This window comes from Balaenoptera ricei, chromosome 8, assembly GCF_028023285.1.
Source record: "Balaenoptera ricei isolate mBalRic1 chromosome 8, mBalRic1.hap2, whole genome shotgun sequence".
Lineage (NCBI taxonomy): Eukaryota > Metazoa > Chordata > Mammalia > Artiodactyla > Balaenopteridae > Balaenoptera > Balaenoptera ricei.
In genome coordinates this window covers 91,076,900-91,092,752 of record NC_082646.1, presented here as the reverse complement: position 1 = coordinate 91,092,752, position 15,853 = coordinate 91,076,900, and the positions used below count along the sequence as shown (strand labels likewise).

At 38.1% G+C, this 15,853-nt stretch overlaps 2 protein-coding genes across 6 annotated transcripts in view; both read right to left on the bottom strand.

Moving 5' to 3' along the window:
- IFTAP (intraflagellar transport associated protein) overlaps positions 1–15,853 on the bottom strand; it is a 60,866-nt gene that overhangs the window by 6,188 nt on the left and 38,825 nt on the right. For 3 of the 5 annotated variants that reach the window (XM_059929651.1, XM_059929649.1, XM_059929653.1), the window contains exons 5-6: positions 15,140–15,206; positions 1,870–2,003 (exon numbers count right to left, since the gene is read on the bottom strand). In XM_059929651.1, the coding sequence (XP_059785634.1) occupies positions 1,870–2,003; positions 15,140–15,206 (201 nt within the window). The remainder of the gene's footprint in view (positions 1–1,869; positions 2,004–15,139; positions 15,207–15,853) is intronic. The other 2 variants (XM_059929652.1, XM_059929650.1) reach the window with 1 other exon arrangement.
- LOC132370765 (ubiquitin-conjugating enzyme E2 D3) lies at positions 11,442–12,911 on the bottom strand. The gene has a single exon (XM_059931411.1). It carries the CDS (start codon positions 12,707–12,709, stop codon positions 12,266–12,268), a length of 444 nt encoding a protein of 147 aa, XP_059787394.1. The 5' UTR covers positions 12,710–12,911; the 3' UTR covers positions 11,442–12,265.

The following is a 15,853-nucleotide window of genomic DNA, read 5'->3' as shown; positions in this document are numbered from 1 at the left end:
CTCATCCAAAATAGCCCATTGGTAGGTCCTTACAGGACATATGCTGGAAATTGGTGATTATGTTCTTTTACCTGCTTTGGGTATTTTAAAATAATATCAATACTATTAAACCAAGGCAGAGTTGGTGTGGTATTGTGATTCTAGACAGTTCTGAAACATTTCTCTAACAAATAGTGGTTAGAAATTAAAATCCCACCTAAAATATTACTCCGGATATTTAAAAAGCAGCAAATTATTCATCTATGTCTCATTTTTGCCAACACAAAAATTGTTCATATCATTTTGATTCGAACATTTAAAAATTTTCACATTCTCTGGGAAGAAATTTATACTCCTTTTAAAGATACAACCATACACAGGGTTTTAACTAGCATTTTACTGGCTATATGATTGATTCCACAAATCATTCCATTTTTTTTTTTTTAACCCATCAACTAAAACCATTTTGTAACAATTTCTATAATGGCACTAGGTGCCATTGACCACTGGCTGGTCCAATAATTTGTATGGTCACAACTGAAGTCAAGAACATGAACAAGTCTTTAAAAGAAACTGATTCCTGCTAGAAATCACCTTGCAATTATAGTTTCTTAATACTCAGAGAAAGCAATCTATAATTCAAAAAGCACATTGAAAGGTGGCTATCTCCGCAAGTTTATCTGGTAAACAATTTGGGGTTTAATATAAGTCTGCAAGCATCCTAGATAGACTTCTGTGATGTCAGTGAACAAAAGTTCTATGAGAAAAGGGCAATTTAAAATTGAAATTTGTGGATTACTTCTGATTGAATGACTGCTTCCGTAACAGAATATCGTCAAGTGACAAGACTAGTACCCAAACAACTAAATAATCATGAAACACCCTAGTGCTTTTATTAGGAAGCAATAATAAAGAGCCCTTAACAACTTCTTGTGCCCGATCCCCTTTTATGCTAGAGTAATAAAGGTGATAAAGGTCACTACCCAGCACCGTCTGCAGCCTTGGTTGGTGCATGTTTGTTAAGTATATGTAGATGAGTTGCAAATGATGGTGAAAGATGGCTTTCAAGTTGTGCATTTGGGAGCGTTAACATGTGGCAGATTCCATTCTCCTGTGCTGGTGAAGCACATGTCTAGATGACATTTCCCAGCCTCCCCAGTGACCAGATAGGAACATGCGACTAAGTGGTTGCCAATGGAATGTGAGCAGAGATGAAGAGCCCTGAGTCCTAAGCCTTGGGGGAACCTGCTGCCCCCATGCTCTCATCCCTTGCCCCTCCAGGTAGGACGGTGACCTGACTTGGAATATGCACATGAGGACAATGTCCTGAGGTGCAGTGGAGATCCAGAGAGAAGGAACCTGGGCCCTGGCGGCCCCAGGGAACAGAACCACTGCTCACTTTAAAGGCTCTCTACAGACTGAAATGAGACATTAGAGAAATAAACTTCTATCTCCTTTCAGCCACTGATTTATTGTTGGGATTCCCTACTATAGCAGCCTGGCCTTACCTTAACTAATACAAAATGTTTTTAGGACCTTGGAAACAATAATAAAAAGAAAAGTGGCCAGTGCAGACTCAAAGAGATAAGAAAACTTTCCATCCTTTCTCTTGCGGAGTCCCCAAGTAGCGCTGTCCCTGTAGCATGGCGAACATCATGACACAAACATAGTTTCCACGTAAAAACATAATTGCTCGCTCTGTGTGTTTAAAAGGGATTATACACATTAGAGAGAGATGGCAGTGAGAGGGACCCAATTAAGCAACCTGAATTGTAAATCTTCCCAAATCTCAGAAAAATACAGAAGCACACGGGTATAGTGGCATTTCTCGGAAAGGACTAGTTACAAAATCAAGGCAATTTCAAGAGGATTGAATTCCCTGTGGAGTACCTCTTCCCTTTGTTTGTCTGCTCCTTTTCCAGTGGGCCTTGGCTTCACTCCAGAGGTAAGAGGCGCGGAAGGAATGTAAGAAGGAACACTCATGCTCATGTCCTGCTCCACCTCTCCTGGAAGCAGCAGCAAATCTGTCGAATACAAAATATTTCACTTGATCCCTTCACCAAGTCCACAATTGACCTAAATCATCTAAAAGTCTATGATAGTCAAAAAAAATGAGCGAATATGCTCAAGTAAAGCAGGTCCATTTCACAATGCCTGTCCTCACTTGGGAACTTGACTCAAGGGATTCTCCTTTCTATAAAATAGAAGTCGTCAGTGCATGAGTTTTTATTTTATAGTTGCAGTGTTACAATCCATCCAAAACGTCTGGGAGAAATGTTGTTTTAGGAATAACTTGATCACGCCTCTCACCCTCAACCCAATTTCTACTTCTACAGGAAAATAAGTCAAGAAGATGCTACTTTTGCCTCATTTTGCCATATTTTCCTGAGGGGGTGAAGAGAAAGAAAATGGAGTGCTGATTTCATCCTGTAACAATACGGCAATATTTCAAAAAAACATATTAAAAAACAATGATGCCAGAAGGAAGGAACTTTAACTTCCAGCAGAAAAATGAAATACTCTGTCATACTCAGAATGCATGGCCTACTTCTCAACGCATGCAAACAACAACAACAACGTGTTTCCGGCTTGTTTAGCACAATCACAAGAATTCAAAAGCCAATCTTGGTTTTCTGATCGATCCATTAGAAGTGGATGTGTTTCCTTATTTTTGCACGTGTGACAGAACATGGATGCATCACAGACAACTGATGACCTTCCGCAGCTTTCTCTGAAGACAGAAAAACAAACAGAAGCACAACAGGATCCCTCCTCCGTCTAAGTTTTCACGGGACCAGAAGGGCTGCAACCAATAACTTGCAGCTGGCGCAAGACGCTGCTGCCTGCTATTCAATGATGATCCTAATTAAGACACTAATTAAGTTCTCAGTGGAAGTGATTAATTAACAACAGTCATGCCTTGGTTGTTGCCAAGGGCAGCATGTATGGGGAGATAACTGAGCAGGTATTGATATTCAAAAACTGAAACTTATTTGAAATACATCTCTCACCACTACAGCTATCACCTTCACAAAAGACATGATTACAAAATTCTTAAGACTTCAGCAACAGAGAACATGGCAAACAGCCTAGAAACTGAGCACGTGGGCAGGGGGATGGTGAAGAAGGAACTTCTACTATGATTAATTATTGAAATCATAGAATATGACCTGATTAATTAGGAGAAATAAGAACAATAATAATAGCTGGCATTTTACATGCATTAACTCAGCCAATCCTCTCAACAACTCTATTATTTCCTGTTTTACAGGCAATGAGCTCTAACACTGAGAGTCACCCCAGTCACCTCACTCAAGGCGCCACAGCTGCAGTCTGTCTGCGGAGCCCGTGCTCCTAGCTCATGATGTCACATCATGAACTTACTTTTAAGTAAGCATTTTCATCACATATATTATTTAAAATCTATCAGATTGTACCTCCAAACTCAGGGCCAAGAAATGTCACTACGATAGCACATTAGCATGATTAGTAAGTGTTCAGGGCATTTTACAATTTTATAACCAGAAGTAATATTTTTTAATATATATTTCTTTTTTAAAATTTTTAAAAATTAATTAATTTATTTATCTTGGCTGCGTTGGGTCTTCGTTGCTGTGTGCGGGCTTTCTCTAATTGCGGGGAGCGGGGGCTACTCTTCATTGTGGTGCGTGGGCTTCTCATTGTGGTGGCTTCTCCTGTTGTGGAGCACGGGCTCTAGGAGCATGGGCTTCAGTAATTGCAGCACATGGGCTCAGTAGTTGTGGCGCACGGGCTTAGTTGCCCCGCGGCATGTGAGATCTTCCCAGACCCGGGATCGAACCCGTGTCCCCTGCACTGGCAGGCGGATTCTTAACCACTGCGCCACCAGGGAAGTCCCAGAGAAGTAATATTTTTAAATTCAATAAGGTTGGTGGAAAAACTGGCTTTCTAAAGTATCCCGTTATGAGTCCAAAGCTAATCTCCCTCACTGGTTAGGGGCCTGCCAACAAGAGAGGCAAGAAGAGAAAGGTTCAAGCCTCTTAATGCGAAAACCAATATCTACCATACCCATTGGCTGCCAGTGCAAACATCCCTTTGAATGTGAAATCAAAATCAATTCTGCTTTCAGAGCTATTTAAAATCTGATGGACAGTACTGTGCACCAGGAGGGACAACTCTGCAATTCCTTTGCTGAAACTCTTCACATCCCTCATGTGTTTGCGAAGAAGGGAGGGTTTTCAACAAAAATGGTTTCTTTCATAAGAATTCCACTGCCATGGGTACAATTCTTTCAAAACAGTATGACTCAGTATCCACTGCATTTCCCTTTCCTGTCATTTGTTTCTCCAGTGTAATAGTAAAATGCACAAACGCATAGCTGTTGGAGCCTAACACGACACCTTATATGTAGTAAATTCTCAGCACATACTTGCAGGAAGGAAATTAATTTCCTGCATCTCAACTTTTAAACTGAACAGCAAGTATGAAGAGTCTACCTATCCATAGGACATTGTGAATGATGCAAAATATGTACAGTCCTTTCCCTCAAAAACTAAATTTTTTTTACAGGAGTAGGATTTTTATACATAAAATCAGGGAATAATCAACACAAAAATTGAACTGCTTTAACTCTAAATAGGACAGATTTAAAAAAGAGTGAAATCAATATGGACACGAATAGTCTGATAAGACACAAGTCATAAAGAAAGATACCTTATCTTTTAGCCATTTTACAATCACTGATGGGTTATTTATATATTCATTCTCTCAGGGGGAAAATGATTGTATTCATTGATGGTGGGGAATGGAATTTCTGAAGTTCTCTGCGAAGCTTTCCCAACTGAAATCTTATCTTTAAGACACTTCATCTGACCTTATTGTTTCTAAAACAATTAGTTTCCTTCTTAGCTAAATACCACCATCTTGACTGATGTGCTTTGTAGAGTTAAGGCAACTCTCAGAAACGAATCTTGATGTTGGATGGCAAGCCTGGTTGAAAGCATTTCAACCTCTTTCTCAACTACATGACAAGAATGTCCAACGTTTATAAACTATGTGTTTGTGCCATTTGTCTTTCTGTATTTAGCCAATGACCAGCAAGTCAAAGGTTATAATCATGTAATTTAATACAACATTAAAAAGTAAGCCATCTATGTGACATCTGATAATCTAGACAATAATAATATTTAGTCTGCCCGTCATATTTATAAAAATTAACCAATCCATTCCTTTGTTGCCATGTAGAAATGGCCAAACTTTCCTGAAATTTCAGGTGTTCCTCAAGACCAAAAAGAATACAGATAAGATATGCACTCAGGCCTCCTCTGCACATAGCTTCCAGCTATGATAGTTTATATCAGTGGTTCTTGTTCTTAAAATTTTTTGAAGACCCCAAAGAGCTGTTGTTTATGGGAGTTATATCTATCAATATTTACCATATTAGAAATTAAAATTTCAAATATTTGCTTATTGAATCATTAAAATACAAATTTTCAAATATTTGATTATTGAATCATTAAAATAATACTATCATATATTAAAATAAATATTTTTATTTAAAAAACCTCTTTTCCAAAAACAAAGAAAATAGAAGAGAAGCATTGTTTTACATTATCTGAATCTTTTAAATGTCTGTCTTAAATAGAAGAAAGCTGGATTCTATATTTGCCTCTGCATTGAATTTTTGGAATATGCTGTTTCAGTTGATGAAAATGAAGAAACTCCAGTCTCACACAGATATGTAGCTGGAAAGGGGAGGACTATTTTAATACTCCTTTTATATAACTGGGGATATTATTCTTTGATACAAACTAGATATTGACAAATGATAAAGGTTTTAAAAATAATTTCATTGGGCAATATGAAACCCTTTCAGTAAATTTTTCATACTCTTATGTTAAAATCCATTGGTCTATCTTACATGTTGAATGAATTGCGCTCCTGTGCATGATTTTGTCATCATACATTGGTTATTTGGAAAATGGTGGTTCACTGTGTTATGCAGATCTTTCAAATGTTGACATATTTCATTATGCAATTAAAAATCACATTAGTTAACATTACCAATTTTATCAGAAAAGGCTTTAAATATTGGGAAGCTGTCAAGCTCACAGTACTGGATATAAGTTTTCCAAAAATCCAATTTTCACTTGATCCATTGCCAATTTTATCATTGGCAATGAATACTGTCAGCTGTTGTCTTGTAGAGATGGGCTCACTTCATTCCTTTTTGAGAACTATACTTTGTCAGTCATTGTTTCAAGTAAAAACGTTGATCCATGAAAGAAAAAACAAAACAAAACGAAACAAGTTCAGCACACCACTCAATTGCACAAGTGTTTTTTCATGAAAAAGTGTTTTTCATTTTTTCCATGAAAAAATTTTCATGTATTTCATGTATATGTGAAATACAACTGTTGTATTTCAGTATGCAGCAGAAGAGGTATACTCAAGCATCAAGGTTTAATAAAATTAATAATTTTTACCACTTCATCAAGGACATTTGCAATGGACACTGGCATTTGTTTTAACTACAAATTCAGGACAGTGAAGACTACAGTGACTACTAGTATAGTTTGGTGCTTCTACCTTGATTCACACTAAGTTACTAGCATCTTTACCCATCATTGCTTTTGCAACATCAGTGCAAACGTCAATTTATTTGACCTTCAGACCTTGGGGTTTTCCAAGGAGCTCCCAGACCACATTTAATATGAATCTGACCCTCCCACCAAGAACATTAGAAAGCTGAATATATGATAAAAAAATCAACTACTTAAAGGCATTAGAGAGCAACCAGGGAAGCCCAGAACTTGAGAGGCCAAGATCCTGGAGAGAAGGAAAGTAGTGAGAGTGAGTCTAAGAGTCTAAGCTGTTTTTCAACTTATGGCATTTACTGATTTGTAAGCAGAGGCTGAAAAACCAAGAAGTGAAGAAGAAATAGGCTAAGAGGCTGAGAAGCTTAGCAGAACTACCAACAGGTTCACAGTGCTGTGAAGATAAAAAATAGAGTTCAGGATGTCCAAGAAGGAGGGGCTGTGATTTACCTTGAAGGGCTACACCCTAGCAGTAAGCAAGAACTAGAAGTAGAGCAGCCCTCATAAAGCCTGAAACCCAGTCACCAAATCAGCTCAATCCCATATTGGATTAAGATGACCTATGACTACTCTAACTGCTAGCAAAATGTTGAAGAGAAGCTTTTCTAAAACAAGATTAAGATAATCATCCAGAGCATTAGGTAATATTATAAAACACATAATATTTTATATACAATGTTCAGCATTCAAACAAAAATTTCCAGGTATACAAAGACACCAGATCAAAAGGGAAAATTAATAATATAAATGGACTCACAGGACATCTCAGTTATTGGAATTATGAGACATGAACTTTAAAATAATTGATTAATATATTCCAATAAATATATTACAAAAATGGAGAATTTTGGCAGGGAACTAAAATCTATAAAAATAGATATTCCAGACCTCTTGAAAACTATAATAACTGAAATATTGATGGCTTTAACATCATATTTGATACAATTCAAGAAAGGATTACTGAACTAGAACATAGATAGTAGAAAATATTTGGACTGAAGAAAGAAAGGAAAAAAAAAAGGATGGAAAATGCAGGAAAGAGCATAAGTGATATGTGGGACATGGTGAAAAGTCTGGGCACAGGTAATATTTGAAGACATAAGAACTGAGAATTTCCTAACATTTACAGGAATCTACAAACCCCAAGCAGAACAAATACAAAGTTAACAATGCCGGGGCATAGTGAAATTACTGAAAAACAAAAACAAAGAGAAAATCATAAAAGTAGTCAAATGAGGTAAAAAACATATTATCTTCCAACATACAACAGTCAGATTGACATTTGGTTTTTCGACAGTTTTCAATAGAGGAAAAATTAACACCATAACAGAATAGAATAGCGTCTTACAAATTCTGAAAAAAAAATAATTACAAACCTAGAATTCTCTACCCAGCAAAAATAGGGGGCAATGAAACAATAATACGATAATACTCGATTAATCCAAGATAAGCAAAAAATGAGTGAAGAAAAGAACATATAACTGCAGGACAAGTAGAAAACAAAATAGTAAGATAAGAGATTTAAAGCCAAATATATCAGCAGCTACATTAAATGTAAATGGATTAAACACTCCAATTAGAAGATGAAGTTTTATTTGTGTGTGTATGTGTGTGTGTGTACATGCATATGAATAAACCATATGCCACTTTCAAGAGACACATTAATGAAAACTTACTTTGAGAAAAAAAAATAACTGCAAAATAAATAAAAGTGGAAATGTAAACAGAGGAAGACTACTGCCCATCCAAGGAGAAGGTCAGGAAGATCAGGGAAGAGTTACTTCATGGGTGGAGTTGGCATTTGACAGTGATAATAAATCATATCCCTCTACTTTAAATACAGAAATAAAAGAAAAATCCATACAGGAGTCAAAAAGATGGGGATCAAAATATGAGCTTTATAACTAATGGAGCTGACTTTGAAAATAGAGCTTGTCCTGCAGTCACAATTTGGCCTCTTATTTATCAAACTTTCCTTCCAAGTCTAGACCTTGGACTATCCCACCTGACAGGGAGTCTGCAGAGATGACATGAATCCAGCCAGGTATAAGGAGAACCTCTTCACATCGCTAGAGCCCTTAGAGTAGGGGCTCAGAGAGTGATACCTCCAGACATTTGTCTAGAGATGGTTCTCAGCTTCAATTGCATGTTAGAGTCACCTGGGAAGCTTTAAAAACTGCCAATGCCCAGGACACACACCAGACTACTGGGAAAGGATCTCCAAAGGCAGGATCCAGGTATTGTCGGGTTTTTTTTAAGCTCCTCAAGTGATTCCAATGTATCTCTCAGGTTTAAAACCACCATGTAAGGCAGACCTGGGCCCCTTTAAAAGTGTTTCTACAGTAAGAAAGGTGACACAGGCACAGAAGAGAGGACATACACCTTCCAAACAGTATGAACCCAAAAGAAGAAACAAAATGTCTCATCCATACACATCAGTTTTTTTCCCTAATCTCTCCAATTAGATAATGCCTTCCTTTTCCTTTGGGGAGAAATAAATAGAGGAATTATTGAAAGGGTGGAATTATCATCCCAATTCTGTTCTCTTCTCAGGAATGGAGTGGAAGCATTTGCCTTTGTGGTTGATATGGCTTTCAAGTTTGAATTTATTAGATGGATAAGTTTGCACATTAAAAAAAAACAAAACTGGAGGAACAGGGATAGAGGAACATTTCGAAGCAAGGATTTTTCGCTCTCAATGATCTCTTAGTGATCTTCTAAGCAATGAAAGAATGATTTTAACAGTCCCAAGTGGAAAGTAAATGAAATGCCTAAACTCTATGTTGGCTGAAATATGCCATCTTCTCCTAGCTCAGGACCTTTACACACACTGTTCTTATGCTGTTCCTATATTCTCTTACCCACCCCTCACCCGGTTAATAATTACTCATCCTTTAGATCTCAGGCTCTCAGCACTTTCTCTGATCCATGGACAAATTAAATTCCCCTGCCATGTGCTCTCATGAGATCTAGAGCATATGTAATTACATATTTGTGATATGTCTGATTCTTCCAATAAACTATGAATTTCCATAAGGACAGGAACCAGATCTGTTTTATTCTTTATTTTATTCCAGGATCCAGTCACAGTTGTTAAATATCTTTGAATAAGAGTCCACGTCATTCATAGGCTACATAAAGCCTTAAAGTTGCAGATAAGGAAAGAATTTTTTAAAATAAGAGGGAGAGAGAGAGAAAATGATGCCTTCATTAGAACTGGGAGTACTGGAGAGCTTGAAAATGGAAATCAAATAAGGTTGCCAATCTTTGAGCAGGAATCAGTTGCCCGTTTTCATCCAACACAATCAACCATAGCATAAGTATACCCACTGGTCAAGAAACTTGTATAAGACAGTATAATTCTGAAAAGTAGACCTCAAAAAAGTCTCTTTGACCTTCTGCACTCATCCAGAGAACACGCCGGGCCAACTGAGTGGGTAAAAAATAAAGACGACCAGAAGATTTTTCCTACTCCAATGGCCAAAGCATAATAACTAATACCTATTCCAAATAATAATCTTTCCGGGTAACAGTCTGGAGCATGACAGTAACTAACCATCAGGTTAACTATCTTATCTCAAAGGAGGAAAAAATGGTTAATGTGACGTCAAATAAACACAGGGCACCAAACTCTGTGGCCAAGGTTCCCTCCAACAACTGGTCAATAGCACGGCACTGAGTTGTCTGCTTGGAAAAACTATCTCCACCTGGGCTGCCAAAACAATAAGCCAAATACCAGGACAGAAACAAGCGCCTGAATCTTGGAGAATATTTATGAAAATGAAAAAGGTGAACAAATAAAGTCAGTGGTAGAAAAACAATACGCAACTCACTTCCTCGTTGCCCCAGGCAAATCTGTTGCTTAAACAATAATAACAGAATCTAATCAGTAAACCTCTCAGCTGCCAAAATTATACAAGCAACTTGCCTGTTTAAAATGTCACGTTTCCCGTCTGATATAAATATTCACCTTCTGCTCCCATTCGTGAAGTGTAATACAAATCAGACGCAATCTAAAATCCACCCTGGCACAACTATTTCTATCTTCTTTCCTTTCAAATGACCCAGATTGTGCATTATGAAAATTGTGAAGCTTGGTGGTCTTTTTGGTAATTGGAATAGATCACTGAAGCCTAGCTTGCTTTTTAGCCTTGGCTTTTCACATTATTTTACACCTGGGAAGGTCCTGACTAGCTCATCCAAGTCCACTGAGACTTGGTTCAGCCTCAGTAAGCTTTTTTTTTTTTTTTTTTTTAATCCAATAGCATTGACTTTTATTCATTCATGTTAAGTCACCTGAAATGATATCTGTTGCATTTAAATGCTCATTAATGTAAATGGCTGAACAAATTCATTTTAATGGATACTCACTCCATTAAAAAAAAAACTCAATATCCCACATAGTTAAGTCACTTCAACATAGCCTCATGACAACTCCCACACCGAAACAGTACTTTATTTTGTAAATTTTGACCCATTATTACTCCCATGTTATGGTTTTTCCAGCTGTCAAGTGTACAAGGTGAAGAAAACATTTAGTTAGGTGGGGGCTGCACCTGGAAAGTAAATTTCTTAAACTCCATATACACGTTTCAGAACTGCTGGGCCCCAAGTCCCTCTGTGAACCCCCGGGCTGCCAGTATCATGTGCAGCCTGCAAAGCTACACTATCTGAATAGCTTATTAATTCTGCATAAATCAGGTCAATCAATGTGTCAACCTGTAACAGACTGCACACTTTTAACTGAACATGGCAAAATATTCACTCTCTAGAACTTTACACCATCATTTGATGTCAAACAATGAAGCAAATCCCAACAGTATATACAAAAAACAGCTTTGCATTTACAAAAGATTGTTTCCCATACTGATTAATCCAGGCAGCTAACTCATTGGTTTATGCAACTTTATTGAAGAAAAATAAATCAATTACTAGCAGAGCTATTAGTTGATCACTCATCCATTGACAACTTGCATCATTTATTCAGTGCTATATTAAACAGTGTATTGGAAGATAGATTAACTAATAGCTCCAAGCCTCCTAACAATTTAAATGAAAATTACAAAATGTTTGAGACCCTATTTTGGAATACAAAGGGTGTTTGACTTCCAATTTCCATTCTCTGTAGAACAAGAACAGGTCATTCCTTTATTGACATGCATAAAATACATCACATTTTCTGTTCTGCTGATGCTATAAATTCAATACCAATTCTCCAGCCACATCAGTTATGAGCATAAAGTATATCATGTAACCTCAAATCTCTAACAGTGGAAGGCTTAAACAAGAATGGATGCTGCTAGAATAATGCTGCTTCCTTTGATGTGACAACTCAGCATCCATCTCCCTCCCCCTCTGATGATTCTTCAGCATGTTAGAGCAGTGAGGAATGGTTTTAGTCTCATAACCAAGTTAGAGTGAAGACATTGGCCACATAATACACATGCTCCATTTTTTAAAAAATTCTGAATCTTGGGCAACTGTTCTCTTGTAACTACTTTACAGTTTCTAAAAGCAGTTATTGTCCAAAGCTGGAAGAGCTTAAGTCTTCTCAGATGAGCATGTGAATGAATGGAGGGAGGTAAACAAAAAATAAAATTAAAAAAGATGAGGTCTGATAGGGGAGCAGCCGGATAAGAAAATCAAAAAAGGAACAGTAATTTAAAGTTTATTCCAGCTATAATGCAGGTTATTCTGACTTTAAGGTAGCATCACATGGCATACTTCTGAGTCCATTCCCGAGATATTCTGTTGTACTTATCTCTGTCTGTTTTATAGATCCGTGCAATCTCTGGCACTAGGGGGTCATCTGGGTTTGGATCACATAGCAGTGAACAAATGGATAAAAGAACTTTAGAAATAGTTAAAGCAGGAGACCACTGTGATCTTAGAATATCGAGACAAATGCTGCCATTACTGTTAATATTTGGATGATAAATTCTTGTTGTAAATGCAACCTTAGGTGGTTTGAAGGGGTAGTCTGTAGGAAAATGAATTGTCAAAAAGAATACACCGCCTTGATATGGGCTGTCATTAGGTCCCATAATTGTGGCTTGCCAATGAAACATATCATCCCCAACTGGACCTGCAGAACATTGTGCTGGAGGGTCACGGGCCAAATCACTAAGTTCCTTATTAATCCGTTTCAGCGCCATAGTCTGTGCTTTTCGTCTGGCTCTTCACTATCTTGGTGTGTGTTCAAAGTTCCGGCCAAAACTCTTGATTATCCCGGCGGCTGGGAAGGATTGTCTCTTGGTCTCACACCGGCTCTGCCAGACACAGGCGCAGAGGGGCCGGGGCCTCCCTCAAGCTGCGGCCTCGGCCTCCTCCCCGCGCGGCAGCTGGTGCCTCCCCGGCCCTACCTCAGTAAGCTTTTATACACAAATGCAAAACTACCTGTTATCTGATTTCCAGAAAAATCATACTAGTGAGACATTTCTTTGCAATTTTTTAAACAACAGAAACAGATCTGGTAAAAAAAAAAAAAAAAAAAAAAAAAAAAAAAAAAAAAAAAAAAAAAAAACCTTCAAAGATGGTTAAAGAGGGACTTCCCTGGCGGTACAGTGGTTGAGAATCCACCTGCCAATGCAGGGGACACAGGTTTGATCCCTGGTCCGGGAAGATCCCACATGCTGCGGAGCAACTAAGCCTGTGTGCCACAACTACTGAGCCTGCGCTCTAGAGCCCATGAGCTGCAACTACTGAGCCTGCACTCTAGAGCCCGTGAGCTACAACTACGGAGCCTGCCCGCTGCAACTACTGAAGCCTGTGTGCTCTCGGGCCTGGGTGCCACGACTACTGAGCCTGCGTGCTGCAACTCCTGGAGCCTGTGCACCTAGAGCCCGTGCTGCACAACAAGGGAAGCCACCGCAATGAGAAGCACATGCACCACAGAGAAGAGTAGCCCCCGTGTGCCTCAACTAGAGAAAGACCCAACGCAGCCAAAAAAAAAAAAAAAAAAAAAGTGTTTAAAGAAAACAATGTGAAAATAATGGAAAAGGTAAGAAGACTAATTTAAAATATTGATACAACCAAAATCAGATTCGCTGGCTATGTAGGATTATGTCAGTATACAGACCTTCTCATTACTGGCAGAAAGCAAGAAGTTTAAACCATCACAAAAATGTTCAACCTGTGCACTTTTGTGCCCTCCTATGAAATTAATTTTATGTTGCAAAGGTATACAAGCAGACTCCAAGTATCATCCACAGATGAACTATATCAGAATCCCCTGGGGGTAGTAGTTAAAAATGCAGATCACTAGATGCCACAAAAGCCCTTCTGAGTTAGACTCCTTCTTAGGAACAGGACCCAGGAATCTGTTCCCTTTCCCCAAATCACCCAAAACCCAGAAACAGTGTGCTTGCTCCACAAATCTGGCTTCCTCATGAATCCTCAGCAATCCCTTCTAATCCAATCAGAGCCTCTAAACTGCTGAATAAAGAAATTCAGAGATGCCTAAGGCATTAAAGTTAAGAGAACCTCTGTGATTCTGTTAGATCTCTGATCTCCCTTGAACCAAGCAAGTACGGAAAAAAAATCTGCAAAGTCTACTGGTTAACAGAGTGCTTGAGTAACAGTGTCTTCAGTGGAGTAGTGTGATGTTTGGAAGCAGAATAAAAATGTTAATTGCTTCCAATTACCAAAGCCTCTCAAATTCAGGCAAACAGAGAAGCCAAAGCAGAGGCTTATACAGTCAGTTTACAGACAGTGGCCATCCCCCAACCAACTACACCCTGCACTTTAACTCCTGTGTGATTATAAAGAAGCCCTCTTCCCCAACAATAATGACCATAATTGCTGTTTATGACCACCTAAGGACTGCAAACAACAATCAAACACCAACAACCAAACCCCCATGGAAACTGCCCCTTCCCTAACATGCAACTAATTTTGAGATATTCTTGCATATTAAATTAGGAATGAGAGTTTTCAAAACAAGTAACTCAAATTTTGAACATATTTCAAAGCCCCTTTGAGCAACAAAGGATACCTAGGCTTACACAGAAACGTTAACCAAGAAAGGAACAGGCCTCATCTACATAAACCTCAGGGAAAGCCCCAGAAGAAACATTCACACTATAGCTTTAGTTTTAATTGTTTGGTTTACATATTAATAAATAGTTATAAAAGCAAAGATTTGGATTTTATTTTCTTTTTGTTTATTTTATGATCAATTCTCATAATTTTTATGATTTTTATGATCAACTGATATTTTAAGTAGCACTCAAAAATAATCTCAATTTACAACATGGTGCTTCTAAGAAATAAGGGTTTGACTTAAATGACTCTGAGACAATTATCCAAAAATCAATCAAATGGTAAATGGGTGGGGTGGGAGGAAGAACACTTTTCCTTCATTTAAGACCAAAGACGTTACAACCTTCAACAAGTTTTGTTTGACCTTTCAGCTGAAATCTTTATTATCGAAAAAGAGACTGCAGGACTCCAGTTTTTCCTGTCTCAGGGAAAGTAGAGGTAAGCATTGCCCCCCAAAAAAAGAAAGAAAAGAAAAGCTGTCTAAAGTCTTATTTGTAGTTTCTAGAAAGAGGTCAAGCAGTGTAGAAAGGAAACAGAAAGCATACCCTTACTCATTTGGGGCTTAATCTCTTCATCCAAGTCCAAATCTTCGAAATCAAGGAAGTTGTCTACCTAGAAAAGGATTAACATCATCTTTATGCAAACTAGACCTAGAGAAAAAAAATGCAATTAAGAATCAGTGAATCACTTCCACAACACTCAAGTGAGCAACTGAATCCCCTTTTCTCATTAACTTTTGAGTCCCAGATAGAGATCTTTGTGTTCACTGTGCTTTCCTAGAGACATCTGAAAGAAGCACTCAATCTGGAAGTTGGCCTGGATTTCGTAGGCACCACAGTAAGATCTCTATACTGAAAGGGAAAAAACAGTCTGGGAAGTTTTTGAAAAGTTTTTGTTCCTGATTCTATCCCAGAATATATACCACCATCAAGACAGTCTGAAACAGTGTTTCTGTTTTTTGGTTTTGTTTTATTGCTTTTGCTCCTCAAGCAAATGATGGTGGTGGGTCTGGCTATTCTCATAACAGTGTGCTTTAAACTCCAGAAAGAGAGTAGAAACTAAAGAAAGCAGGGGAGAAGGTTCATTCAAGACAAAATCATCCTGCCCCAGGTAATCACAAGAGAGGTGAACAGGGCAAAAAATCAAGTGTTCTCTCTTTCGAGCAAATAAAACTGAAAATTACTTCAAAGGTAAAAAGCAGAGCAAATGACCTTTACAGACAGTAGCAGCATTTCAATGTTGCTTTCCACTGCAAGGTG

What these genes read in the sequence shown, in the direction of transcription:
- LOC132370765 (XM_059931411.1), bottom strand. Translation starts at nt 12,709, where the DNA reads ATGGCGCTGAAACGGATTAATAAGGAACTTAGTGATTTGGCCCGTGAC.